Below are 24,604 nucleotides of genomic sequence, written 5' to 3'. Positions count from 1 at the left end.
GGATGCACGGAAACTGCTGCAACAGGGCGCCTCTGTCGTTTCGTGCTATTCTTTCTTTTCTTGTCTTCCTTTGTCTCTCTTTTCTGACTCTCTCGGCAGGGCCAACCCCCGTCTCTTTCAAAGACACCTCCCACATGGTCAAGCCTCGAGGCAAAAGAAGAAAACAAGGACCCTTTCTGTTAGGAGTCCGCCTTCCAGTTCTCTCTGTCAACAACAAGCTTGCCCGCAGCCCAACTATGGAGTACATACGCAGTGCCTACTCCGTACCCAGCGACCCGTTCTACGCCAGATACAGCTTAACCTCATCCCCTGGTCCGTGTGTCGCCTTCGACTGCCTAGGCGCAATGCCCCCAGGCTCAGTGTGGAGGAGGAGAGTGGATGAGCTCCCTCAAGCGTCTCCATGCCATTTTCTCTGCCTCTCTGCCTCCGCCTCTGCTACTGGGTCGATTGGTTCACGCGGCGGTCAGAGATCTCTGCCTCAAAGACGGCCCAAGCCTTTCGGGATTCAGGGTTCTGCGCTGTGCCCTATACCGGAGCCACGCTCTCATGTTGCATGTTCGTTTGCGGCTTACGGCTTGCCCTCGGTTTTTCGACGTTGGGGAGGGGCCTCACTTGGAATGGGGAACTTACATCTCCGTACTGTTTCCAGTGTAGGTAAACGGAGTATTGAAAGGCTTTTTCAACGAGTTTTCCAATGACTACAACAGAACTATCGGATGGAGTCATGCTCTGATGGCACCAGTCGTCCGTCTACGCCGGTGAGACCTGCCACGGCTGATTCCCATCCGATATTCAAGACACCGGCGATATTGAGCAAGACAGTACGACTGACGTGACTCTCGTGTTTCCACGGTAGTTGGTTTAGTCCACTGCCTAGAGAGACTGAACCTGACTCTGCGACGAGAGGGAGGCGGTTCTCAAACCACTTAAGCTGCGTCACTGCCATGCCAACGGCACGGCAGAACGTGGTGCGCAAAGCTAGCTTACTAGCCTTTGCAAAGGTAGTTCATCGGGGTTTTGTGGTGTTGTCAGTCCACCAATCCACAATACCATTGGTGACATTCTGCTGACGCCAAAGATACGTGCCTTAGACTCCAAAGTTTTCAACTACCTGTTCTGTCATTATCATGGGCAATTTACGCTGCCCATTGCCTAATGGCATCCTTCGTACTTACTAGGTGCAGTACAGAAGCGGGATGGTGCCATTGGCGAGGTTTTCTCATCTTTTCCTGGGCTATTCTACAGCCAACTCTTATGCAGTGGACGTCACAGAGCAGACCTTGCAGCAGCCAACCGTCAGTCAACTTCCCAGTATCCATACGGAGTACTTCGGCCTTCCTCTGCAATATTTGCAGCCTCCGTACAACAGTTGAGCGGCTGCCAGTCCATCGACAACAACGTTGCTGCAGCGGAGCGACGGACACAAATGGACATGCGCCAGTCGATGGCTGAACAGACAGGGAGTGGGGCAGGGTTCAGGGCTTCTCCCCCCTCCACCCCCGCCTTCTGCCCGCCAAACCTGGCTTTCACGTTCTTCATTGCTGGGAATGTTGGAGCCTCAATGCTCGTCATTGGGTTGACTTTGAGGCATCTAGCTGTAGCCCGTAAGTTTTCGGTCACCGACACAGTGAGTTAATGGCTACTGATCTGATTCCTCCAGGCTTTCCTCAACACCTCTTTCGTTGCCCCCTCTTCTACCCTCACGGTCCGCATTTCCTCGTCCGGCAGATATCACAACAGCTCGAACCATGGGTACGTATCAAACCTCTTCTCTGCATCCACCTGTTGTCGGTGACGGCATGCCTTCTTGCCGCTTCGGCCTAGGGGCCGCCGTCTTTTTTGCCCTGCTTTGGCACCGCCTCTGTTGTTCCGAGAACACTAATCCTGATTCTGTTTCGTTTCCTTCGCCATCAGGGATCATAGCTCGGCCTCCTCCCCTCCCCTCCCCTTGTCTGTGAGTTTGGTCAGGGTACCAGGTCCCGGTCCAACGTTTTCCTCTGCTTTGACCGGGGCTACAGGAATGGTCAAGCGTCCTTGCACAATGTCCCCTCACCCCTGGTACGGGTTGTGCTCCCCGTTGGCCGGAGGAGGGCTCGCGGGAGACGTTTGCGACTTGCCAGCCACTGACAGGAGGATGGGTCATGGCCAACATGCACCGCGGTTGAACCAAAGAGATGCCCACCATTTCACGGCATGCTCTGCTGGGACAAGTATCTGTACGTTCTGGGCCTTCTCATTCTCTCCACCCAGGCGGATCCTGCTTTGCCGATTTTGGGTCCGGCTCCAAGAGCTCGGTGGACCTGACACTGACAGTTGACGAGGACACTTTAGCATGGCTCCGGCGGGTCTGCATAACTCGGCTGGATTCGTTCGCTGCATTATGCATGCACAATGATCTAGCTATTACGAGGTCGACCGTCACAGTCGCAATTATCCCGACGACCAGTTGCCGACCGGTACCGCCCTTCAACGTCAGTCACTTCGAGACCTATTCTCCCAGTGTACTCGCCAACAAGCCGATGATTCTCTGAGGTACACGAACAAGGTACGGATATCACTCAAAACTATGTCGTCCAAAGGTTCGGGCAAAGGGACGAGACCGTGAGCCCGGAGCAGCATCTCGACTCGATTGTGTATGGTACCCCAATCTCAAGTTCTTTGGTGCGCAAACCGTTCGATGCCCAAGTCGACCAAATCATTTGTCCCCATAGCCCTCAGCAGTCCTCGCTGCAGGTATAGTTTACCCGATTGGCTCTTCCACATTGGCCATCTCTGCCGCAGTGTTCTCCAAGATTTCTTTTCACTCGCTTGGAGGTCGATTGTCGAGTTGTTCCCAGCTTTTCGGTCGCTTGATTGGGTTCGTTGTCCACAGGGGCCAGGGCTCGATGAACTTCCCCCAAGTGGGAGGTTCGTGACTCCACTGCGCAGCGACCAAGAGCTCAGTGTGGATACAGCACTGAAGCCCCGGAAACGGCGGACCTCGGGGCACAACAAAGGGTAACGTGGATAAGATTTGCTAGTGCTTGTCACCAAGTATGGTCTAGGGCGTGTGGCCCATTGGGTACCCATCAGTGCAGTCATCGACTCTTTAGCAACGCCGGACATTGTGGTGCGATATTCCATCATGGACAAAAACTGTAGAGGTCGGCTTGTCAAAATCAAGGACTGCCAGTATGCCAGTATCACGGCCCCATACTCTATACGCTCTTCTGGACGAGCATCGCAGACGGCAAAGCTTTTGGAGGATCCCAGCGGCCCCTCAATCCGTTTTCGGCATGTCAAGTCCTTTCCCCAGTCACGACTCACGATTCACCCGCCTTTCGCTAGGTTGCCTTCGTCCCCTCCTCGCGAGCGGGTATGTTCCAGGTCGGCGGGTAACGCAACGCTGTGGCGCGGGGAGCGATGTGGCTTCCTCCTTCCTGCTAAGGAATAGTGACCAGCCCCCAGAAGATGGGTGCTGATGGAATGGCATGGAACGATCCGATGGAATTTGGGGGCCGCCTCTCTGGGCAACGCCGGAGCAGTCGCAGCTAAGCCGTGATGCAAGAGTCAGGTTTCCCACGACATGGGCTTGGGCCAAGGAACAATCTGGGGCGGAGTATACGATTTTTGCGAGGTCACGAAGCTGCGAAGAGCCAGCTTCGTGGTCGTTAAAAGAACATCTACTGTGGTAGACCTCATCAACCTGTATGCACTTCCATACCGGTTGCCATGACTAAGACTACCCTCAAGGCCTTCAGATTGCGAAAGGTCTTGCGTACTCGGAAGCTTTGAGCATGTACCTCAAACCCAACCTGAGGCTCTAAGATCCAAGAAGCCTGTGCCATTCGACATACGCAGTAAACAGTGCAGCCCACAGCGGAGACCAACTGACAAGTTGACATGGACCTGATCGACGGGTGAGAATCTCGATGAATTGCCAGGACCTGAGCGAGGAATGACGATTGTCGAGCAGGGCCAAGGAAGACCTAGACTCCAGCTTCTGGTGGTCCACAACGGCGCAATTGGCGAATGACGTGCTGCGCCCTGGTCCGATATTACAACATCCTCTTAATGCCAGGGCTATCCATCGCAACTTCACGAGGCCTGCGAAAGTCCCATATGGATTTGCGGGATACCGAGGGTCGAAACTATCCGTGGACAGGTCATAGCAGCGACTGTCACTACGATAGTTTCCTGCTATTACGACACGGGCAGAACCCCACTCAGGTCAATGCACCACAACAAACAGTCGAACTCACGCCCATGGGCTGCCTAGGTAAACACTGTTTGCTTTGCAGTGGTTGTCATAACAGAGCAGCCGCACATCTACGAATACGCACGGGACATCAGGAGACGAAAGCTGAACTGCGACAAGAGGATGCTTTTCGATACGCGGGGCGGTATCTTGTCCATTCATCCGGCGAGGCATATCAGGTTGCTGAAGCTCTTCCCATTCCGATGCAGCGCCATGGTCGCCGTGGGCTTGGCTCCTTCAAGCGCTGAGTATTGTTGGTCGAGAATTGTCCTATGGTCATCAGCACTCGCTGGTCTTCCAAGTTCCGACCCCGCAAAATCTAGCCCCATCAGTCTGCTGCCTGGAAATTCGATCTCAATGACAAATGCAACTTGTTTCTTAAGGAGGGAAAAAAAAGGCTGGGGAATGTGGACGTCTGCTCCGCGAGCCGCCAACGTATCAACGCTGCTGCCCAGCTGAAGCCGCAAAGAGAAGCGCGTTACGAGTTGCCAGGCTCCCTCTTTGACTTGATTCAGCCAGCACCTCGTGTCCGTTGGCCATATTGCCTACCAAGCCTCGCTGCTACAGGGAGACTCGATGGCGCGAGACCATTGTCGCAAGTTCAGAATATTGTAGCGAAACGCTGGCAGCCTCACTCAGGGCAACGAAGCGCCTCCTTTGAGGCTGGCGGGATGGATGGAACTTGGTGAATGACTCTGCTTCTATCAGGCGGATTTCTGGATCTTGGCCAGTCAAGCGCTTGGCGCCCATCTTGTCGTACGCACGCCTGCTACAGGGGCGGGGTAGAACGAACGTCCTCTCCCTGTCTTTCGCCGCTAGATATAGTACTGCCCCGAAGTCCCGGAAGCGCCTCGACCGGTATGCCAGTTCGCCTGGGCAACGGACATGGGCAAGCCATGTTCCCGGAGTCGCGCGATCATCTCCTTTTACCTCGCCTCATTGGGATGTGTCAAAGCAGGCATTTGTTGACTCGCAGCTTGTCGATCCCTTCCAGTTCCTGGCTGAACGACGAGTACACACCTAATCGAATACTCCGTGGACGGCTACCTATACGTACTGGTTTGAGGCTCCCGACGGCTCCAAGATTCAACAAGCAGCTTGGGAAAAGGCGGGCCGGCTTTGAGTTCGCCGTATCGACGAGGCTTAATTTGAATCAGCTTGCCGGCATCACGGTCACATCGTGCTTTCATCATGGCCAGACTCATCCAGCATCGAGAGTCATTTTGCACCCACCACTTTCCGCGTTTTCATGAACAGAAGCATGTTCTTCTTGGACATCGACATCTCAGCCCTCTCTTTGACAGCTGCACCCTGCTCCGAATTGGCACTGCCCCCGTCAGCGCTGCATGTGTTGTCTTAAGGAAAGGAATGCTACGGGTACAGCCCCCTAGCATCACACTGCGACCTTGGAGCAAAGATCACGACGCGGAGCCCCTCTCAAGTCTCAACTCGCAGGTCTGAGCTCCGATACCACGTGTGTCCGGCATTATCCACCAACATTCTGAACAAGGATCCTCCACTTTGGCCAACTTCTAAATTTTGAATTTTCAGCAACGACTCGAATGCAACCTCGTTTTCTGGCCGCCCCATCATTGCTTCTTCTCGGATAATGGCACCACATGCGGCTTCCAGCATCGTCATCTACCTTGGAAGCAAACTCTGTTCCACGTCTCGCAAAGATATCGAGGTCTAGGGGCCAGTCTCACTATCAGGTGGCTCCACGGATGACAACGCTGGTCGGCTCGTCCTTCCTATCCTGCCTCCCGTCTTGTTACTCCCGTCTCAAGGATAGATGCCACTGCACCGGCACAACATCAAAGCCGTATGGCACAAGGGCAGGCCACTGCGAAGCTTAGACAAGAGCACAGTCATCCCTAAGAATCGCCAATGCATTCGTAACGTCTCGCTATTCCGACAGACTCTTCCCCTCGCTGTGCGGAGAGAGCTCCCACATCTCTCTCGCCTGGTTCAGCGCGTTAACGGCCGTAATATCCAGCCGTCACTGAGAAGTTGGCTGATAACCGCGAGAACTCGCAACAAAACTTCTTCTTCTCCTCCGGTCTGCGCAATTTCTCGCCATGACCTTCTTGCCTAAATGTCCATCTCTACAAACGAAGTCTTCCTACCTTACGTAGCAATATGTCTCATACTCGCTATCCACCTGGCTTCGGTGCCGCCCGAAAATGTTTCCAGTCGTTAACTGAAGGGATGTGGCTTCTGAGTATGCCGGCCGACCTGCATACACAGTATACGGCGGGTTTGGCGAGAGCTCCTCCCGGCACGAGAAAACTTTTTACCATCCACAGTGCCGTAGCACATCGGATGCTTTCGTCTCTCGAATCACTTCATCTAGGCCTGCCGGTGGAATCTCAAGGTGGGGCTACAGATCCTTCCTTGCTGCAGCGGAACAGGTTTGCTCGCTTATTGCATGCTCGACACTTTTGCCTGGTACCTCTGACTTGACCTAACACCGTCCGTACATACGCCGCTGAGCTCAAGCCCTAGTTCACTCAGCAAACGGCGTGGTTCGCGAAGAGGGACACCGGCCAGCCCCGGTGGAACCAGATAGGGACATGGCACGCCCAACCATTGCCTCCTTAAGATCTGACGACATCTTGTTGGCTAATCGATCTAATGAGATGTGATTATATCATGATCACGATGGATGGAGTTCTCTTGTGCGGGCCAGGGAGCCCATTCTGCTATTTCCGTTGGCTCTCGTCCCTTTTGCCTGTCATTGGGCAAAATGTGTAGCGAAGGCGAGAGCTTTCACTCCAACGGTCTTCGGTCTTCGGTCTACCTGTTCGCCCCTCTCGAAGCCGGCAAGCGGCGCAAATCCCGTGGGCGCTTGCCCCAATAGTCCTCGAGGCTGCGCCGTCGACCGGAGACAGGCCAGCCTCGAGAAATTTGGGGCCGGTCAGAACCTGGCAGACCGAGGCACCTGGGGTTCGACACCCTCATGAGAGCACAGCCATTGATTGTACCCAAAGCTTGCATCTACTACACCTAACTGGTGCAGCCGTGTCTAGTGTACGGAAGAGGGTGTGCAGCGTCACAATCTCTGCAGTCTGCACGCACTTGTTGAGTTGATATTCTCAAGCCCGCCGGTGCGGTACCTGGATTGGAGATGAGGTTTTTTCCCCCTTGGTCTTGCGTCCCTTGCATTAGTCGTGCCCTGATGGAGGGTTGGATTGGCAGTCCATTTGCCGATGCTGAATTACCAAATGCAGAGGGGACGGAAGCGAGAGGGGAAGACACGGGTGGCCGGTGACGGGCATGACGGATACCATCCGATGCCTGGGCTCTAGCCTTAGGGCTCCGGTAGAAGCGCGCGTGGAAGCCTCACCTTGCAGCAGTACCGCCCAATTCTTTTCTGTCAGTACGGTTGCATCGAGGAAGCCCACAGGAAGAAGGATCCCTCATCCAACAGCCTCTTCGCTGTGCCCACTTCACATGTGAACTGAAAAAAGTTGCATACATCCATGTCAGGGAACGAAGCCGGCTGACCGGGTGGGGGCCCGACGATTCTGAATTTCTGACGGGGGATTATGACCGAACAGAAGGCCGATGCGGAGGCTCGCCTGAGTCTTCTTTGGCCTTTGAGTTGAGCCTGCGTGCGTGGAAGACCGGTGCCTTTGGACCGGCCTGGACTCGGCCAAGAAGGAAGAAGGAGAAGAAGAAATGGAAAAGGTACTTCCATTCTTACAGTTGGACATCAGCGGTTTGGAAAAATCTGCATGCGGCGAGACTTTTCTCGAAGTTCGAAGTCATCGGTCGGCGGCAAGCCACAGACCCATCACCGCAGGCAAGCCGTCAAGCCAAGGTCGGCACTCGAATCTCAACAGAAAAAGGCAAAAAAGGGATCAGAATTTTCACTCTCCGGTCCCGACGGAATCCAAATTCGGATGATACAGTGGCGGTAGGTTACTTCTATGTTTGGGATGAAAGAGGGTAGCTAGCGAGGGGCGTGGCGTCCTTACCTGTAAGCCATCCGTTGAAGCGGCTTACAGTTCCCTCGGAACCAGGCTGTCGACACCTGGATGATGCTGATGTCGCGTGCGCCCCCTCCTCTATTTGGTAATGATGATGGTTCACGGGTCTACTTAGACTCCCAACAGTTGATGCCGGCAGATACGAGGGAAATAACGGCGAATAATTTCACAAGGTGGATGATTTACTCGTTCAATGAGATGAAAGGTCGTCTTCAACAAGACATGGATGGCCTTTAGGCGGTTCGGGTCAAACAGGCCGCCTAGACAGAAGACCACGAAGTTCCCGGCCTTCCTACCGGAAAGCTCGGTGCGCTTCTGGGCGGTTTCGCCTCTCATTCCAGGCCATCCATCGTCATGGTGCGGCGTGTGGCAAAGAATGGGGTGTTTCTTTTGGGACTCCGTCGCACGATGCCACGAGGCGTTGCGGGAGACATCGGCGCCAACAGTTGGTGTCACGATTGCGTGTGTGCACGGGCGAGTGTCCCCAAAGCGGGAGCATGGCTGGACTTCGATGTGACCGCAAATAGCTGTCAAAATCTTCAGAGGAACATTCCTGCAAGGATGACTTGGATTCCAACGATCCCCGATATTGGGGTTGGTGGCGGCGATGCCTGGGAAACACTTCATGGCGCTTTTGAGGGCTGAAAAGTCAATTAAGAGAGAGGAATGAAAAGCCAATTCCCGCTTTAGAGCTATAGAAGAGTCTTTCTCTTCTTTGCGTTTCTCCATTCAAAGGAAGGGCGCTGCAGCGTCAAAGTCAAATCAATAATACCTTACTCAACAGGGCCAGCAAGCCCAGAATCCGACATTGAAGCCCGGACTGGCCAATAGAAGAGGAAAGCGACAGCAACTTGCGCGCGAAAAGGCGAATGGCCGAGTTTTGCGCGTTGGGACTCTTGTCTGCCCCATGTTTGACTTACACCGAGGCGCATGTAGAGCAGAGGATTCGATGCTAATTCCGATGAACCACCCGTACCTTACAGACTGCGCCCTCGTGGCAGCTTGGACTGGCGCGCGCGCACGCTCAATCGGGGAATTCTTTTTTATCTTTATCCTTTCGGGACCGAGGAATGCTGCGGGCTGATGCAAAGGTTCGGCGCCACCAATGTCTGAGACCCCGTGATCGCCCGTCAACCCGCGATAAGAAGAAAGCCGCAGATTACTTTCTACCTTACTACGTCTTACCAAGGAGATGCTGTGCTTTTCGCTGCGAGACATTCGAAACCCCGGAATCGATCGATATGTGATCTCGGGGTAAGGGGACGACGGCGCACTGATGGGGAATATCGAGCGATAAACTTTGGTTGCGGAAACCTCGAGCTGGGTTCACTTTTCGCTCCGGCCTAGGCAGATCGAGAGAATGTTACCAACTGGTAAGGCCCTGGTCCGGTTTGTATTGTAGCTTCACCTCAGGCCCAACCGGTGAAGGGCAAGTCGTTGGTGACGACGCAACGTCTTGTAACTGGCACCCTTCGAGATGCAGCGTCGTGGCCGTTGGCGGTAGTCCGCGGACGGGGGAAAGGATTTGCCCAACGGCATGTCAGGCACAACGCAGTGCACTGCTACTTGGCCGCTCAACAACTATCGGGAATGAGGGTGATCCTTCGATACGATGCCACGGCTGCTGCTGGTGATGATGTTGCCGCCGCGGCCATCACATCACATCCCGTCACTGGCCAGGTACCCTCGCTCCCCCATTGGACCACGTGTGGCCAGCAGCGATGCCACGTCCAATTTGTGCCTCGGGTGCAGCATCGCAGGACAGGGCTCTTTTGTCTTCTTTTTTAGGTTCAGGCACGAGCAGGACCCTGCGACGTGCGAGCTGAACTCTGCGCTCCTCCCGTCATGGTGAGAAGAGACGAAATAATCTTATGTTCCGCAGACGGCATCTGTTCGTTGGGGTGACCGTACGTCTCTCCTCCGTGGGGGGGAAAGGACGGGATGGAGGGGGTGTGGACGTTGGTGTTGGGTGTTCACCACGGTTGATGCGGGTGGGATGCGCTCGGTCAGAGTGGTTGGTGCCGCGGTTCGCGGAGGTGGGATTCCGGGGAAAGACGGGCTGGTTTCAGAGCCGGGAAACTTTTTTGCGCTTTGCTCTTACAGAGTCGAGAACTTCCAACCGCGACGCGGGCGACGACGCGTATGGTGTGGTGAGCTTACATACTTTGTGTGTGTTTTCATGGTTCTTTGGGTTGTCACTAGTATTTTACACGAGATTTTGCGACGGTCTAGCTTTTTTGGTTCCTTTCGCGCGACGACGCGCACAAACTTCTACCGAGGCATGGTTGGCTGCGACTGCTCGACTGGATGTGGGACAACCTCAGGGAATCATCAGGGGGATGGATTGGAGGAATTTACCCCCGAGGCAGAAGGCATACATCAAGGCCTGGTTGCTATTTAGCTTCTGGATGTCCAAGCATGTTGTGGCGTCGCCTCATTCGCCCGGCCAACGGGAGGCAAACCACGGGATGGGACGGGGCGCGCAATCGGTGACGAGATGTTGATTGACGGGCAGTGTAGTGTGCCTCGGGACGAGCGGGAAGGGCAGAGATGGCGGGCGTTTGATGGGTCAAGCTTGATCGGTGAGCGACTGGGCCTTGGTGAGTCCTGAAGGCTCGGACTCTTTGTCTCTTGAGAGTGGCATTGACACGATCATTGCTCTTGGGATAATTATCCCGCGAAAAGATGAGGCTTGGTTCCGGAGAGCGAAGGAGGAGCGATGCCAGATTCTGCAATAGACGCGACGGAGAGATAGATTCGGCATGCCACGCTGCGACAGACCCGGCGGATGCGGACGGCGGATGTGGATTGCGGGACGGACGGTAGTCCTGCGGTGGTGGGGTCGCGCGGTCCATGTGGTTGCAGGAGGAAGGATTTGCGGTCCCGGCGGTGCGGGCGCGGCATCGCTCTTTTGTGGTTATGAGTGAGTCTATCCGTTGCAACATAATTATCCCAGAGAAGAGAAGGAGGAGGAGGAAGAAGAAGAAGGGTGAAGAGGTCTATGCAGAGTTGTTTGCTCAAGCGCAAGCGCGACATCGGAGGCGACATGTCGATTCGCGCGGCACATGCACGGAATGCTGTGAGACACTGGGCAGAAGGGCACAAGCCTCGAGGCAGCAACAGAGGATGAGGTCTGGACCTGGCCGAGCGCGGGTGTCTCCTCCCTTCTCGCTCTTTGTGCTGGAGGGCGTTTCGACGACCCTTTGTTGGTCCCTTTTTTATTCCCGTTTGGTGCCCACGGTTCCTTACCTTAGCTGGGCTGCTGGTTGAAAGACTGATAAGGGTTCTCTCTGCGGGTAGAGCTTTGAGGGTTGAGGATTGAGGGTTCGAGAGGATCTATGCGCCTGCCTGTCGCTGTCTGAGTATGAGCGTGAGCAGTATTTTGCCCCCCTCGTCTGAGGGTTTGGCAAGCTTTAGGGGCAGAGATTCCGCGGATGCCGGGTCCGAAGGTAGGTTGAGCTGTGGCATCTTTGAAGGTGAGAGAGGGATGGGATATGTGAGGGTTTGTAGGTTCTTTGGGACCGAGACGCCTTGCTCGGATGGGATGTGATGTAGGAGGCCTTTCCGGGCGTCCTTTCGCGTTTGCATGAATTTCTTGGTCTTTTTCTCGTTGTTGATTTGGGGGCATGGTCTGGTATACGCCTGAGAGCTGTGAATGACGGCGTTGCGAGGGAGGTATTGTGGGTTTGGATTTGTTGCTCTTTGACGACTGAGGCGCAAGCGGGACGAGGCGTCTCTATCTCTCTCACGTCCCTGGGAACTTTGAGTATGGTTCGCACTGGGATGTTTTGCGGAACGTAAGGCAAGGCTGCATGGTTCGCCTTCGGCATTCGCGAGGCGGACTGTTCTAGGTAGACGGTTTATGGACTTGAGGAGCTAGCTAGCAAGCCCAGGTAATTCGAGCCAAGGCAAGGTGAGGTTAGGTGAGGTGAAAGATTGGCAGCAGACGGCGACTTGAGTCTGGTGGCTTTTCCGGATCGTAGGCAGCAGCGCCGAAAGCGGGGTCGTTTGGCCCCCCCACCAAGTATCGTCTCAACGTCTTCGTGAATCGCTTCGTGAACAATGGTGAAGTCGAGCTTTTGAAACTAGGGATTTCGTTTATGACTCATCCTACGGCACAGCAAAGCTGATAAACGTGAGAGTCTGAGGACGACGTCTATAAGGCAACTCGCCGCATCTCCCGTCAGCGCTTTGGAATCTCGACCGTCCACCTTACAAATTCACATAACCATGGCGCCCCGGAAACAGCCCAAAACATGCCAACACACATCCATCGTCGTCGACGCCTCAGCCTACGGCCGCTCCAGGGCAGGGTTCCTCCGCGTACCCGTTGAGAAACGTGTCGCGGCGACGACGAGGTCTGGGAGGGTTATCCCGGTTGCCGATGCCGGTGCTGGTACCTCCAATTCCACTGTCTCCAACAACCCCGGCCGCGGCCCCGGCCCCGGCTCCGGATCTGACGGCCCCGCACCGCCTGACCCCTCCACTTTTCCCGGCCCGCTCGTCCTCCCCGACGACGACCTCGCGCTGGAACCGCGGTATCCGCCGCAGAGTTTGAGGGCGTGGGCTTCCGGGGAGTGGAGGAATCGGATTACAGGAGGGAGGAAGACTTTGTATGTTGCCGATTTTCCGGGTGTCGAGGGGGAAGTTGGGTTCATGAGGGAGTGGGAGGTTCCTGTTTTGGAGGGCGGTACGGCGGATAGTTTGGGGCAGCCGAAGGTGGAGGATGTGGTCTCGTATTTTGAGGCGTTTTACCATCCTCTTCCGGTGAACGTTCTTCCTACTGCGTTTAGGTTTGTCAAGTGGGATGACGAGGGCGTTCCTCGGGGGAAGGCGAAGGAGAAGATGGCCTTCATGATTGGTCTCGCAACGGGATCTTCCGTCGTCGGAATCAGATGTCGCCCGTCACCCGACGACTTTGCAAAATACCAACTCAACCTCAACGACCTCCTCGACGCCCTCTCAGGGGTACTCCCGGGCGATGCGTATGCCGCGTGTATGCTTATCGCGCAGGATCTATACGAAGACGAAGATGATGACTTTTGTTGTGGACGGGCGTTTGGGGGTAGTAGGATTTGTACGGTCAGTTCGTTTCGGTATCGGCCGGCGATGGATGGGGTTATGGGGGTTGAGAGGGGGCATGGGTGGCCTGCGAGCCATTGTGGGCGGTTTGTGATGGAGGCGTGTGAGTGGTGGGAGGAGAAGGAGGAGATGGAGAGGGTGAGAGGGGGGGGGAGGTGGGATGGAGGTGGATGGGAGGGGGAGTAAAGGGAAGGGCAAGGGGAAGAAGGAGGGCGGTGGTGAGGTTCTTGTTGATTTGAGGAAGGTGAAGGGGACGGCTATGGGCGCTGCTATTTCTGTGTCGAGGAACGTTCTTGTTCCGAGGGAGGTGTCGCGGAATAAGAAGCAGGCGGACGAGGATTTGTACGGCATGTGGTTTTCACGTGTTGCGAGGACGGCGGTTCATGAGGTTGGGCACTGTCTTGGGATGGATCATTGTGTTTACTATGCTTGCGTTATGCAGGGGACAGGTGGGTTAGGTGAGGACTCGAGGCAGCCGCCGTACTTTTGTCCTGTTTGTGAGGCTAAGTTCATATGGGGTTTGGGGGAGATGGGTGTTGTTGAAGGGGGAAGGGGCGGAAGGTGGATGGAGGGGCGGATGAGGGAGGTTGAGAGGGAGAGGATGGAGGTTATGAGGGCGTTTTGTGAGAGGTGGAAGGGGGTTGGGATGTTTGCTGGGTTTGGGGGTTGGTTAGAGGCTCGGTTAAAGATGGAGTTTAGGGGGAGAGACACGGCGGAGGTATTAGAATAGAGTAGGGCGATCAGTCCTAGTAGTCCTTTTAAAACTAATTAAGTCTAGGGATCTACGGGAGAGCTAATCGGAGTAAAATATAAAACAAAAAGGCCCCGATTAGAAATAAGAGCTTAGTAGCGCAGATTTTTATTTTAATTATATATATACTTTTTAAAATTAAACTAAAGCCTTTTTAATAATTTATTTTTATATATAATAATATAAAATAATTAAGAAGTTTACTTTTTTAATCTAATTAATACTATTTTCTTTTTTTTAGTTATAGCTCTGTTAATTAAAACCGTATTAACCTAATTAAAAAAAGTATTTTATATTACTTTTATAAATATTAATAATTCTTTTAAAATACCGTATTATAAAAGTCCTTTATACCCTATACGTTTTTAATAATCTCCCTTTTTAAAAATCCCTTTTTTATTAAATAAGAGAATAAGTAAAAAAAAACCTAACTTAATTAAAAATACTTTAAATAATTAATTAAAGAAAACGGTATAATAATTAAAATAAATATAAGTAATAGGACTCTAATTTAAAAAAAAGTAACTAAATAATTAAAATATAAAAACGAAAATATATAAAAAAGGGCTTCTTATTCAATAAAATAGGGGATACGATAAACCCTAAAAAGTAAATAAGATAAATAAGTAAAAAAAAACGCGGATATTTAAAACCGAATTAGGCTTAGGTATAAAACGCTATAATAATATAATAAAATAAATAGTAAGTTAGGATTAGAATTAATAAAATACTTTAATAAATATAGTTAGTTATTTAACTAAACTACTCCTTACTAATTAATATAGTTTAGAGACTTAATAATAAACCTATTTAGAAATACGGATATATCGGGCTAAGGGCGCTTATAAAACTAGCTTTTAATTAGACCTATTAATAATTTTAATTAGTATTACTATAAGCTTAATACGATATCTAATTAAAATTTGAATTATATATATAATAAGGATTAAAAAAAACGGCCTAAATTACGTTAATTAGAATAATAGTTATACTCTAATTATTAAAACGGCTCTTCTCCTCTCTTTTTAAACTCTATTTAAAACGGACAAACTAATATAAAACTATTAAAATTATAAATAGAATTAACGAACTATACTTTTAATAACCTCGGACCGTAAATATAAATAATTAATACGTTATTTTTACTATTATTAATACCCCTTAAGACGTTGAATTATATAAACCTAACCCTTTTACTTTAAATAAACTATTTACTAAACTAACTTTTATAATTTATTAAGACCCGTAGGCCGCGGAGTTATTTAATAATAAAAAAGCTACCCTTTTTAATAAATCTACTTATTAATCTAATTAAAAAAAACTAATCGTAACTTAGGTTAAAATAAATACTTTAATTAATACCCTCCTAAGTACTATTACTACTTAAATCTAAACTACCGTACTTTAAACTAAAGTTCTTATAATTCTTTAACCTAATTTAATAAAAAATATAAATTTTTATAAAATACCGTTCCCTAATTAAAAAAGGACTATAGTTTTTAAAAATAATAATATTATAAACTTTTTAAAAAAGTTCGAAGACTAATACGAGATTAATAAGGTCCCGGACTAAGTTAAAAATAAGCTTATTATATATATTACAAAAAGAAATTATTAAACTCTAATGAAAAACGCGATTAAAGGACTACCCTAAGCCTAAGCTAAGGATTTCTTTTTATAAAAATATAAAAAATAAAATACTAACTACTTTTTAAATAAAAAAGAGTAAATTAAAAAAGTTATTAAGGGGCTACTTATTTCGTTTTTTTAACTTAAACTCTACTTAGGTACTATTTATTAAAACTAATAATATAATTACCCTTACTAAGTAATAAAACCTTTATATTATAACTAATAAAAGCTTAATCAAAACTATGTATAAGTAATTTTATACTAATATTATAAGAGAAATAGTAAAAGAAGTCGGGGTTATTTTAAATAGCTTTATTAAATTAATAAAGTATATAAGGTTTAAAATAGAACTTCTTAATATAATCGTATATAAAAAAGAATATAGCCTATTTTTTATAAATAATTAAAGTTAACCTAAACCCTTATTACGACCTCCTATTCTTTAAGTACGTAATAATACTTAATATTAATATCCGAACTATTAATAATATTACTAACTAATAATAGAGGTCTAGGTTACCTAGGTAGTTACTAATAATATTATTAATTCTAATTTAATTAATAAAATAAGTAAGCTAAAGATTTATTAAAATAGTATTTATTCTTAAGGCCCTATTTATATATTTAATATAAGCGCTACGTATCCTAATTAGCCCTCGATTATAAAACCTAAGGATCGCTATTAGTATTATTAAAATTAATATTACTAAATTATTAAGGATTATAATTAGTATACTCTTAATAAGGACGCTTATTTTATTATTTTAATTTAAAAAGCTTAATATTATAAAAAGCGTAACGAGTATAAGCTTATAAATAATATCCCCTTTACTATAATTAAAAATAGAAAAAAGTATACGATTACTAATCGTATTACCTTCTTTTCTTATATAGTAAATATATTAATTAAAAAAAATACTAAGCTTTTAGCTAAGTAAATTTTAAATTACTAAATCGGACTACTTTAATAAACTATACCTATACTCCCTTTTACTAATCTTATAAATATAGTTAAATACGTTTATATAATACGACCTAATCTAAGCTATTATAACTAAATAAACGTTTATACTATTTATAAAAAAAGACCCCCTAAGAATCGCACCTTAATAACTAAACTATACTTTAAAAAAACGTATAATATTAATAACCTAAGCTAGCTTTTATAATTTAAAAAAAATAGTTTCTTTTTTTAATTAAAAGAAAAAACTATAAAAATCGATAATAATAACAAAGTTCTTAAAATAATAAAAAATATAACTCTTAAATCTACTTCTAAGCCCTAGCTTATTAAAATCCTAATTAGTACTTATAATACTAGTACTTAAAAAACCTAAGAACCTCTTTTTTATAAAACTTAAAAAACGACGATTATAAATTAGCCCTATAACTTTAACTTTAAGGTTAAAGTTAAAAAGTTAATAAAAAAGAGGCTCGAGGCCCCGATCTTACTTTTTATAAACTTTTTATAAAAAGTTATATTAGAATATCCTATAATAATACTAATTTTAATACGTAATTAAAAATATTTTAATATAAATAAAATCTTATTAAAAGCTTTAAGTTCCTTAGCTAACTTAGTAAAAAATAAATAATAATAAAAAAATATTAAAAATCTCTTTAATAGGTATAACGAAAACCTCTTCTTAAAGCCGAGCTATATAACTAAAATTAGTAAAATTAGAAGTGCTAATTTAACTTCTAAACTTCTAACTTTTATAATTTTAAATGCCTATTTATAATTAAAAATCTAAATATTTAGTATAAATTAGAATAATAAAGGTTTAATAATCGTTACGATCTTAAATACTAAGGCATAAGTTAATATCTTTTTAAAATAATACGTTAAAAAAGCTAGTATTTTTTATATAATAATAAAACTTTAAATATAGATATTTAAATACGATTTAGTTAGCTAAATAATTTTTAATAGCTTTTATTTTATAAATATATAGATTAGTAAGTTTAAAATAACTACTTATTCTTTTATTAAAAACGAATAAAAAACCTCTAATCCGTTATTACTAAGTTTTTTATTTATATAAAATACTAAACTATCTTTTAGATATAATAGATTAATAATTACTACTCTAATTTATATTAAAAACGTAAAGCTAAGGATCCCTATAAAAATAATTAAAACGAACGGTTTTTAAAATATAAAGGATATTTTACCCTATTTTAAGTAATATATAAAAAAAGTCTTTAGATTAAAAAACTAAATATTAATAATATAACTAAGAATATTACTAGTTTTAATAACCTCTACTTAGAATCTAAACTAAATAAAAACGAGCGTATTATAATAGTTTTAAATTAAAACTAAGCTAACTAAATTATAACTATAAATACGCTCTATATAATCTAGTTTTAGATTATATAAATTAAAATAATAATAATAACTGCTCGTAATAAAACTAAAAATAGGCTAAATAAATTAGCTAATTAGGACGATTTATATTTTTTAATAAAAATACCTACTTCTTAATAAAAAGAATTATATATTAAATAATAAATTAAAAAACTAAGATAAAAGATATTAAAATTATATAAAATAACTAAAAAAGCTTTTTATAAAATTCCCCGTGCTACTAAAGCTAATATAATATATATAAAAAAAGACTAAAAAATCTAACTAGTTAATAACACGCCTTCTAATAGATTAATACCTAATAATAATCCCTATTAAAAACTTAAAAAGCTTAAAAAAGTTAAAAATAAATTATAAAACCGATCGGGCCCTTATAAAAATATTATTATATTTAAGTTTTTAAATATAAAACTAAGCTCTAGATTAGTAAATAATCGATTTTAAACTATTTTTAAGGATTACGACTACTTCTTATTTTATAAATAAGATCTCTTTAAATAAATACTCCTTAATTAAAAAAAAGCGCTAATATAGGACTTCTCTAAATACGGCTATCTCGACCCTATAATCGTACTATTATAATTAATTAAAACTATACCCTATAAAACTTAATAAATAAAGGATATCCCTATCCTAAAAGCTTTATTATTAAAAGCTTTTAAAATAATTTAAAAACGTATTACCCAAAGTATTATTAAAAAAGCTATACCGTATATTAGAACCCTTAGTTTTCAATAATAAAAAAGGATAGTAATCTTTAGCTAATTAACTTAGTAACTAAAGTTAATACTATTACTCTTTAAAACGCTTAGTAACTACTTAATATTAATAAGTTCTTAAAAGAATTTACTATAAATTAGCTTATTTCCTTCTTAAATTTCTTTTTTAATTACGATTAAATCTTTTTAAATAAAAAGAACTATAATTTAACGACTTTCTTAACTCTATTTAGGCTATATAAATACTATACCCTCTTATAAAAAATAATAAACTTAGTAACCTAGTTTTATTAAATTATAACCTATATTCTTTATAACCTAATTTTAAAATACTATAGCGGTTTTATTAATAATATTATAGTTAAAAGCCCATAATCTTATTATAATAATAAATATCTAATTAACTATCCTAGGATCCGGTAATTTATCTACGAGTACCTTTAAAATATTAATTAGGTCTTAGTTAATATTGAGCTAGCTAGTTATATTATTTTTAAAATAAAGTTATAATAATACTAACTATTCGTAATTATTATAAACTACTTTTATAATATAAAAAAAAGACGGCCTAACTAAACTAAAATGCTTAAGATCTTTAAATAAATAAAATGCTTAAACGTCTTAAAAATTAAATCGTTTCTTAGTATTATTACTTTTTACTATTACTAAATCGAGTATTTTTCTTTTAAAATAGCCCCGTTATACTCCTTATTTAATAAAAACTAATTTTTTAAATAGGGAGTATTATAAATTAAGGCTATAAAAACGCTTAAAAAAGTAATTATTATAACCCCTATTCTAATTTTACTAAACTATAGTGCCGAGGCTAGGTAAATTATCCTTATAACGGACGTTAATATTAAAAAATAGGGCAGTATACTTAGTTAGATCGTTAATAATAAACGTATTATTACTTAATATAAAAATAAAATATAGCGCGGGCTAAAACTTAATTATAATTCTAATAAGTTTAAAATACGAAGTATTTTAATAAACCTAAAGCGTCTTTATAATTACTTATTTAGAATTAATTTCTTATTAAAAACTAATACCTAGGTCCTAATTACTTAGATTAATAGCGTAATAAATAACCTAGTATTAGTAATAATAACGCGCTAGCTCTCTTAAATTAAACTTTTTAACTTTAAAATTAAATATATTAATACAAAAAAGAATACTACAGTAAATAGCTTTTTTAAAAAAAACCCTAGCTAATCTAACTTAGTTAAAATAAAGCTTAATAAAAATATTTAAGACTTTATTAATATACGAGTTTTATAAATATACGTCGTAAAGAACTTTTTTCTTATAATGCATAGCTATAATAATATTATTATTAATTAAGTATAAAAAATAAATATTCTAACTAATATACTAATACTGAATAAATAATAATTAGATCTCTTAAAATAAATTACTTATTTTCTTTTTACTCTAAAAAAGTTAGTAAATATACCCTTTAATTAGTTTAAACGTTTTAAATAGATAGTAACGTAATTTATTATATAAAATAAACTTTTATTTTAATAAAGAACGAAGACTTGTCCCTAACTTATTTAAATAATTAATAATAAGCGCTACTAAGTAAACCTAATTAATAAAATATATAATAAATCCGGGTACTAGGGACGAGAAACTACTTATTTCCGTTTTATAAAATAATATTATTAACTAAAAATATATACTTAAGCCCGGGAGCTAATTATAACTTACGAGGCTTATTAAAAGGTTAAATTACGACGTTTTAATAACCCCTATATATTTATAATTCTAATTTATAAACCCTTTTCTAAGATCTATTTAAATATTTAGTATATAAATAAATAAAAAGTTATTAAAATATATAATAAGTTTATAAAGTACTTAGAAGTACGGATTATAACGAACGCTATATTAAAATATATTACGAAATGTATTTAAAATAATATTATTTACTATTATAAGATTTATAATACTCTAATTATTAATAAGGGATAAGAAAATATAAGCGCTATTACTTAGTTTAATTAATAATATAGTACTTAGTAAAAAGTTATATTAGTTTATAACCCTCGCGCTAATAAGCTCTTTAAAAAAAGTTACTAACTTATTGCGTATATATTTCGTATTTAATTAAATTAAAAAAAAATATTAAACCTATACTTACTATAGCCCTTTTTATAAATAAGATAATTATTAAAGTATCGTTAGGTTATATACTATTCTATCTTATTTATAATTATTATATAATAACTCTAATTAAAAAAAAATAGTAATTTAGAAAGTACTTAATTAAAAAAACGTATATACGACGAATTAAGAGGTCTAAGCCTAATTACGAGCTTTTACTTTTTTAATAAATAATTAGGAAATTATAACTAATAAAGTTACTTAATATTAAGCCTAAACCTATAACTACTTTAACTCCTCGCACTCCTTTTAATTAATAAAGTTATAGCTTAATAATCTAATTCTTATTTTTAATATTTAATAAAAAGTTAACATATTAACTTCTAAAAAACTTAATTACTATTAATAAAGACCTTTTTATATTTACTTAGTTACTCTAAATAAATCGTTATATTAACTAAAAACGCTTACTAATAACTTAATTATAAGGGCTACTTATATTAATAATTAGCTTAAGAAGTTCTTAAAGTCTTTAAAAAGCCTCTATCTATTACTCAACGAATTTAATCTTTATAATAACTTTATTTTTAACTTAGCTAACTTTTTATTTTTATAAAATAATATAATTAAAACTACGACCCTACTTCTTAATTATAATAATAATATAATAAACTTTAAAAACGAGGATACTTAACTACTTACTAAGTAAACTTAATTATAAATAAGACCTTTTTATAAAAAGTAAATTACCTTTTATTACTACCGATCTTTAGTATAAGCTACGAGTTTTATTTATTAAATATTTATTTTATAAAAATATTATTAAATCCGGCCAATCTTTTAATTATCTCTTTACCTAAATTTAAAATAAAGATATAAAAGGACGATAAAAAAAAATTATTTTTTAGCTATTATAATTAAAAACTTAACGACCTTATTTACTAACTATATTATTATATTAAAAAACCCTATTCCTCCTTTTAAATATTAAAGCCTAGTTCTTTATTTAATTAAGCCCGTTTAGTATTTAGCTTAGCTTATATAGCCTCTTACTCTACTTATTTTATTTTAATATATTAATAACTTTTATAAATTATAAATACGTAGTCTTTAATAAAGTATATTAAAGGGGCGTCCTTAAGAACGGAATTATACTTATCCTCCTTAGCTTTAATATTATTAATATAATTAAAAACTATATAAATTAAAGTCTTAACTCTTTTAATATTAGTTAGGATTAGAGATACTACTTTATTATTACTTATTATATAACGATAATAATAACCTTATATAAGATCGGCCCCGGACTATTTAATATTTTACTAATCTTAGCTCTTTTTAAAGTAATATTTCTCGCCCTTGGAATATATATAATTACTATATTAATTATTGAAATAATTTAGTAAAAAAACGTATTTAAAATAAGGGACTATCTTTTTAATTAGTTTATTAATATTAGAACTAATATATTTCTAAAAGGACTACGTATAATAGTTATAAAGTATAGTATTCTAAATACTATAAGCTTAGATAAATAAAAAATTAATAATAAGGGTTCGTTTGCTTAATTACTAAGATAAAGGGCTAAAAGGATTAGTATAATCGTAACTAATAAAAACTTAATAGCTCTATAAAAATAGGGAATTAATATATAGGCGTCGCAAATTAATATACGGGCGTCGCTTTTATACGGGCGTTACTATTTTACTTTTTAATTAGTTTAAAAAAATAGTACCTCTTTATAAAAGCGGTAAGGGTAATTATATTAATATAGCTATTCTTATTATCCTCTCTAACCTAAGCTCTAGTTTAAGATTTTTAAAAATAAAAATACTACTATAACTTACGTACTCGTTTAGAACTATTATATTACTTATTTAAAATTTATAAATTTTAAATAAGTTAATAATCTAAGCTTTTATAAATCTTAAATAAGTAAGGCTTTTTTTTATTATATATTTAAAATATATAAATAGTAAATTATAATAACGTCCGCTTAACTACCTTTTTTAATATAGTTATAATAATTTATTATTATTATAAACTACTTTTTATTAGCTCCGTTTCTTTTAAATATTAAGCTATATCGGCCGTTTACTTATATAATTCCCTATTATCCTCCCCTTATTGAGAATACTAAATTAGCTCCTTATTTATTATTAAAATAAGCTTAATATTTAGCTTTAATTTAGCTAACTTATTTTTTTTATAAGCTTAGCTAGCGTTAACTTATTTTTATTTTTAAATAAGTAGCCTCGCTTTTTATTATTAATACCTTAGTTATTATAAGTAGTACGGGCTTAATTAGCTAACCGGCCTTTTTTAAATAAAGTTAGTTATAATAAAATAAGCTATATTATATTCTTTAGCTTATTATAGAGGGATATAATAATCTTAGGGTTAAGGATCTAGTAGTATAGATTTAAAAAAGACGTTTTTTAAAAACGCTACTAAGGGTATACTTTTTATTTATTAAAAGTAACTAAATTTAATATTTTAAAATAGATTTTATAGTAATATAGGATACTTAGCTTAATTAAAATAATATAATTTAAACTATAAGATCCGAGGGGTTTTAAGAATAGCTTTTTATTAAATAGTATTACTTTTTTTATAAGCCGGCCTTATATCTTAATTAAAGTAAGATATTTTAAAGAAAGTATTATTTAAAGTTTACTTAAGTATTTAAAATAAGTACTTATATACTCTTAGCTTATAAGTACCTCGTCCTTTATATAAATTTAATAAAAATATAGCTCCTAATCGCTAATTATATCCTATATAACGTTAATAAGCTAATATAAATAACTAAGACTATTTAAAAAACAACCCTTAATATTATTATTACTTAACTTAGTATTAAAAATAACGTAAGTACTAAAGTTTTAATATTTTTAAATAAAATAACGGGCCTACTATACTTTTAAAAATAAGTATATTACGTAAAGGTACTAAAAGATTAGGTATTAGTTATTAAACTTTTTATAGAGCTTAGTCTAGGCTTTTTTAAAAATATACTTAGTTTTAATAAAAATAATAAGTTTTTATATTATAAGGACCCTACGATATATATAAGGGGGGGGGCTTATTAATAAGTATATTAATATAGGCCTTATCTTTATTATTTAGTATAGTTATTATTTATATTAATAACTAATATCCCTTGTTATTAAACCTATTACTATTATTATTATAATTACGGTCCTTAATTTACTTTTACTTAGCCCTAAGTATAACGTTAGAATTAATATAATAAATATAAAGTTATTACTAAACGTCCGGGAACTATTTATTTAGTATAGCCTTTATTTACTTATTGTAATTTATAATAATAATAATAAAATAATAAACTAAGTATTAGTTTATAAATTAGCGAATACTTATTAAGAGAAACTAAAAACCCTCTAGTCTTTTATTATTAATAAAGCTAAACGTAGCGTTATAAATAGATCTCAAGTAGGTTTATTTAATAACTTAAAAAAGAGGGAGCTTAAAATAATTAGTATTATAAGTATTATCGAAACTAATTACCTTAAGGAATTACTTCTATATTTAGAAATAATAAAAAAAGGTCTAAATAAGATTAATAAAGTAGTTTAGCTCGTTATTTACCTATTTTACTACGTATAAAATATCTTATTTATTAAATAGCTTAATTAACGCTATAATTAGCGAATATTTAACTAGTTTTTCTTAGTTTATATAAGCCTT

At 40.1% G+C, this 24,604-nt stretch overlaps 9 protein-coding genes across 9 annotated transcripts; 6 read left to right on the top strand and 3 right to left on the bottom strand.

Moving 5' to 3' along the window:
- Positions 1 to 134: 134 nt before the first annotated feature.
- On the top strand, positions 135 to 698 carry CLUP02_16309 (uncharacterized protein; the record flags this gene model as incomplete). Its single annotated transcript, XM_049295233.1, has 1 exon — positions 135 to 698. One exon carries the CDS (start codon positions 135 to 137, stop codon positions 696 to 698), a length of 564 nt encoding a protein of 187 aa, XP_049152380.1.
- A 728-nt stretch (positions 699 to 1,426) lies between these two features.
- On the top strand, positions 1,427 to 2,355 carry CLUP02_16308 (uncharacterized protein; the record flags this gene model as incomplete). Its single annotated transcript, XM_049295232.1, has 3 exons — positions 1,427 to 1,604; positions 1,661 to 1,752; positions 2,332 to 2,355. 3 exons carry the CDS (start codon positions 1,427 to 1,429, stop codon positions 2,353 to 2,355), a joined length of 294 nt encoding a protein of 97 aa, XP_049152379.1.
- A 1,210-nt stretch (positions 2,356 to 3,565) lies between these two features.
- CLUP02_16307 (uncharacterized protein) lies at positions 3,566 to 6,029 on the top strand (the record flags this gene model as incomplete). The annotated part of the gene is made up of 14 exons (XM_049295231.1): positions 3,566 to 3,687; positions 3,733 to 3,839; positions 3,878 to 3,899; positions 3,956 to 4,136; positions 4,198 to 4,258; positions 4,296 to 4,568; positions 4,621 to 4,672; positions 4,753 to 4,848; positions 4,946 to 5,249; positions 5,332 to 5,417; positions 5,447 to 5,585; positions 5,650 to 5,711; positions 5,789 to 5,898; positions 5,950 to 6,029. The coding sequence occupies 14 exons, from the start codon at positions 3,566 to 3,568 to the stop codon at positions 6,027 to 6,029; spliced, it is 1,695 nt and encodes a 564-aa protein (XP_049152378.1).
- Positions 6,030 to 6,376: 347 nt separating this feature from the next.
- On the top strand, positions 6,377 to 8,146 carry CLUP02_16306 (uncharacterized protein; the record flags this gene model as incomplete). The annotated part of the gene is made up of 9 exons (XM_049295230.1): positions 6,377 to 6,483; positions 6,552 to 6,685; positions 6,743 to 6,854; positions 6,909 to 7,039; positions 7,098 to 7,250; positions 7,324 to 7,504; positions 7,594 to 7,692; positions 7,727 to 7,944; positions 8,043 to 8,146. The coding sequence occupies 9 exons, from the start codon at positions 6,377 to 6,379 to the stop codon at positions 8,144 to 8,146; spliced, it is 1,239 nt and encodes a 412-aa protein (XP_049152377.1).
- A 21-nt stretch (positions 8,147 to 8,167) lies between these two features.
- On the bottom strand, positions 8,168 to 8,856 carry CLUP02_16305 (uncharacterized protein; the record flags this gene model as incomplete). Its single annotated transcript, XM_049295229.1, has 2 exons — positions 8,168 to 8,263; positions 8,416 to 8,856. The coding sequence occupies 2 exons, from the start codon at positions 8,854 to 8,856 to the stop codon at positions 8,168 to 8,170; spliced, it is 537 nt and encodes a 178-aa protein (XP_049152376.1).
- A 1,006-nt stretch (positions 8,857 to 9,862) lies between these two features.
- Positions 9,863 to 10,055, top strand: CLUP02_16304 (uncharacterized protein; the record flags this gene model as incomplete). The annotated part of the gene is made up of 2 exons (XM_049295228.1): positions 9,863 to 9,962; positions 10,024 to 10,055. 2 exons carry the CDS (start codon positions 9,863 to 9,865, stop codon positions 10,053 to 10,055), a joined length of 132 nt encoding a protein of 43 aa, XP_049152375.1.
- Positions 10,056 to 10,899: 844 nt separating this feature from the next.
- On the bottom strand, positions 10,900 to 11,133 carry CLUP02_16303 (uncharacterized protein; the record flags this gene model as incomplete). Its single annotated transcript, XM_049295227.1, has 1 exon — positions 10,900 to 11,133. The coding sequence occupies one exon, from the start codon at positions 11,131 to 11,133 to the stop codon at positions 10,900 to 10,902; it is 234 nt and encodes a 77-aa protein (XP_049152374.1).
- A 346-nt stretch (positions 11,134 to 11,479) lies between these two features.
- CLUP02_16302 (uncharacterized protein) lies at positions 11,480 to 11,857 on the bottom strand (the record flags this gene model as incomplete). The annotated part of the gene is made up of 1 exon (XM_049295226.1): positions 11,480 to 11,857. One exon carries the CDS (start codon positions 11,855 to 11,857, stop codon positions 11,480 to 11,482), a length of 378 nt encoding a protein of 125 aa, XP_049152373.1.
- Positions 11,858 to 12,459: 602 nt separating this feature from the next.
- On the top strand, positions 12,460 to 22,706 carry CLUP02_16301 (uncharacterized protein; the record flags this gene model as incomplete). Its single annotated transcript, XM_049295225.1, has 3 exons — positions 12,460 to 13,449; positions 13,511 to 13,934; positions 22,696 to 22,706. The coding sequence occupies 3 exons, from the start codon at positions 12,460 to 12,462 to the stop codon at positions 22,704 to 22,706; spliced, it is 1,425 nt and encodes a 474-aa protein (XP_049152372.1).
- Between the last annotated feature and the right edge of the window lie 1,898 nt (positions 22,707 to 24,604).

The sequence above is a fragment of the Colletotrichum lupini genome, chromosome 9 (assembly GCF_023278565.1).
Source record: "Colletotrichum lupini chromosome 9, complete sequence".
Taxonomy (NCBI): domain Eukaryota; kingdom Fungi; phylum Ascomycota; class Sordariomycetes; order Glomerellales; family Glomerellaceae; genus Colletotrichum; species Colletotrichum lupini.
This window is presented reverse-complemented; position numbering and strand designations above follow the sequence as displayed.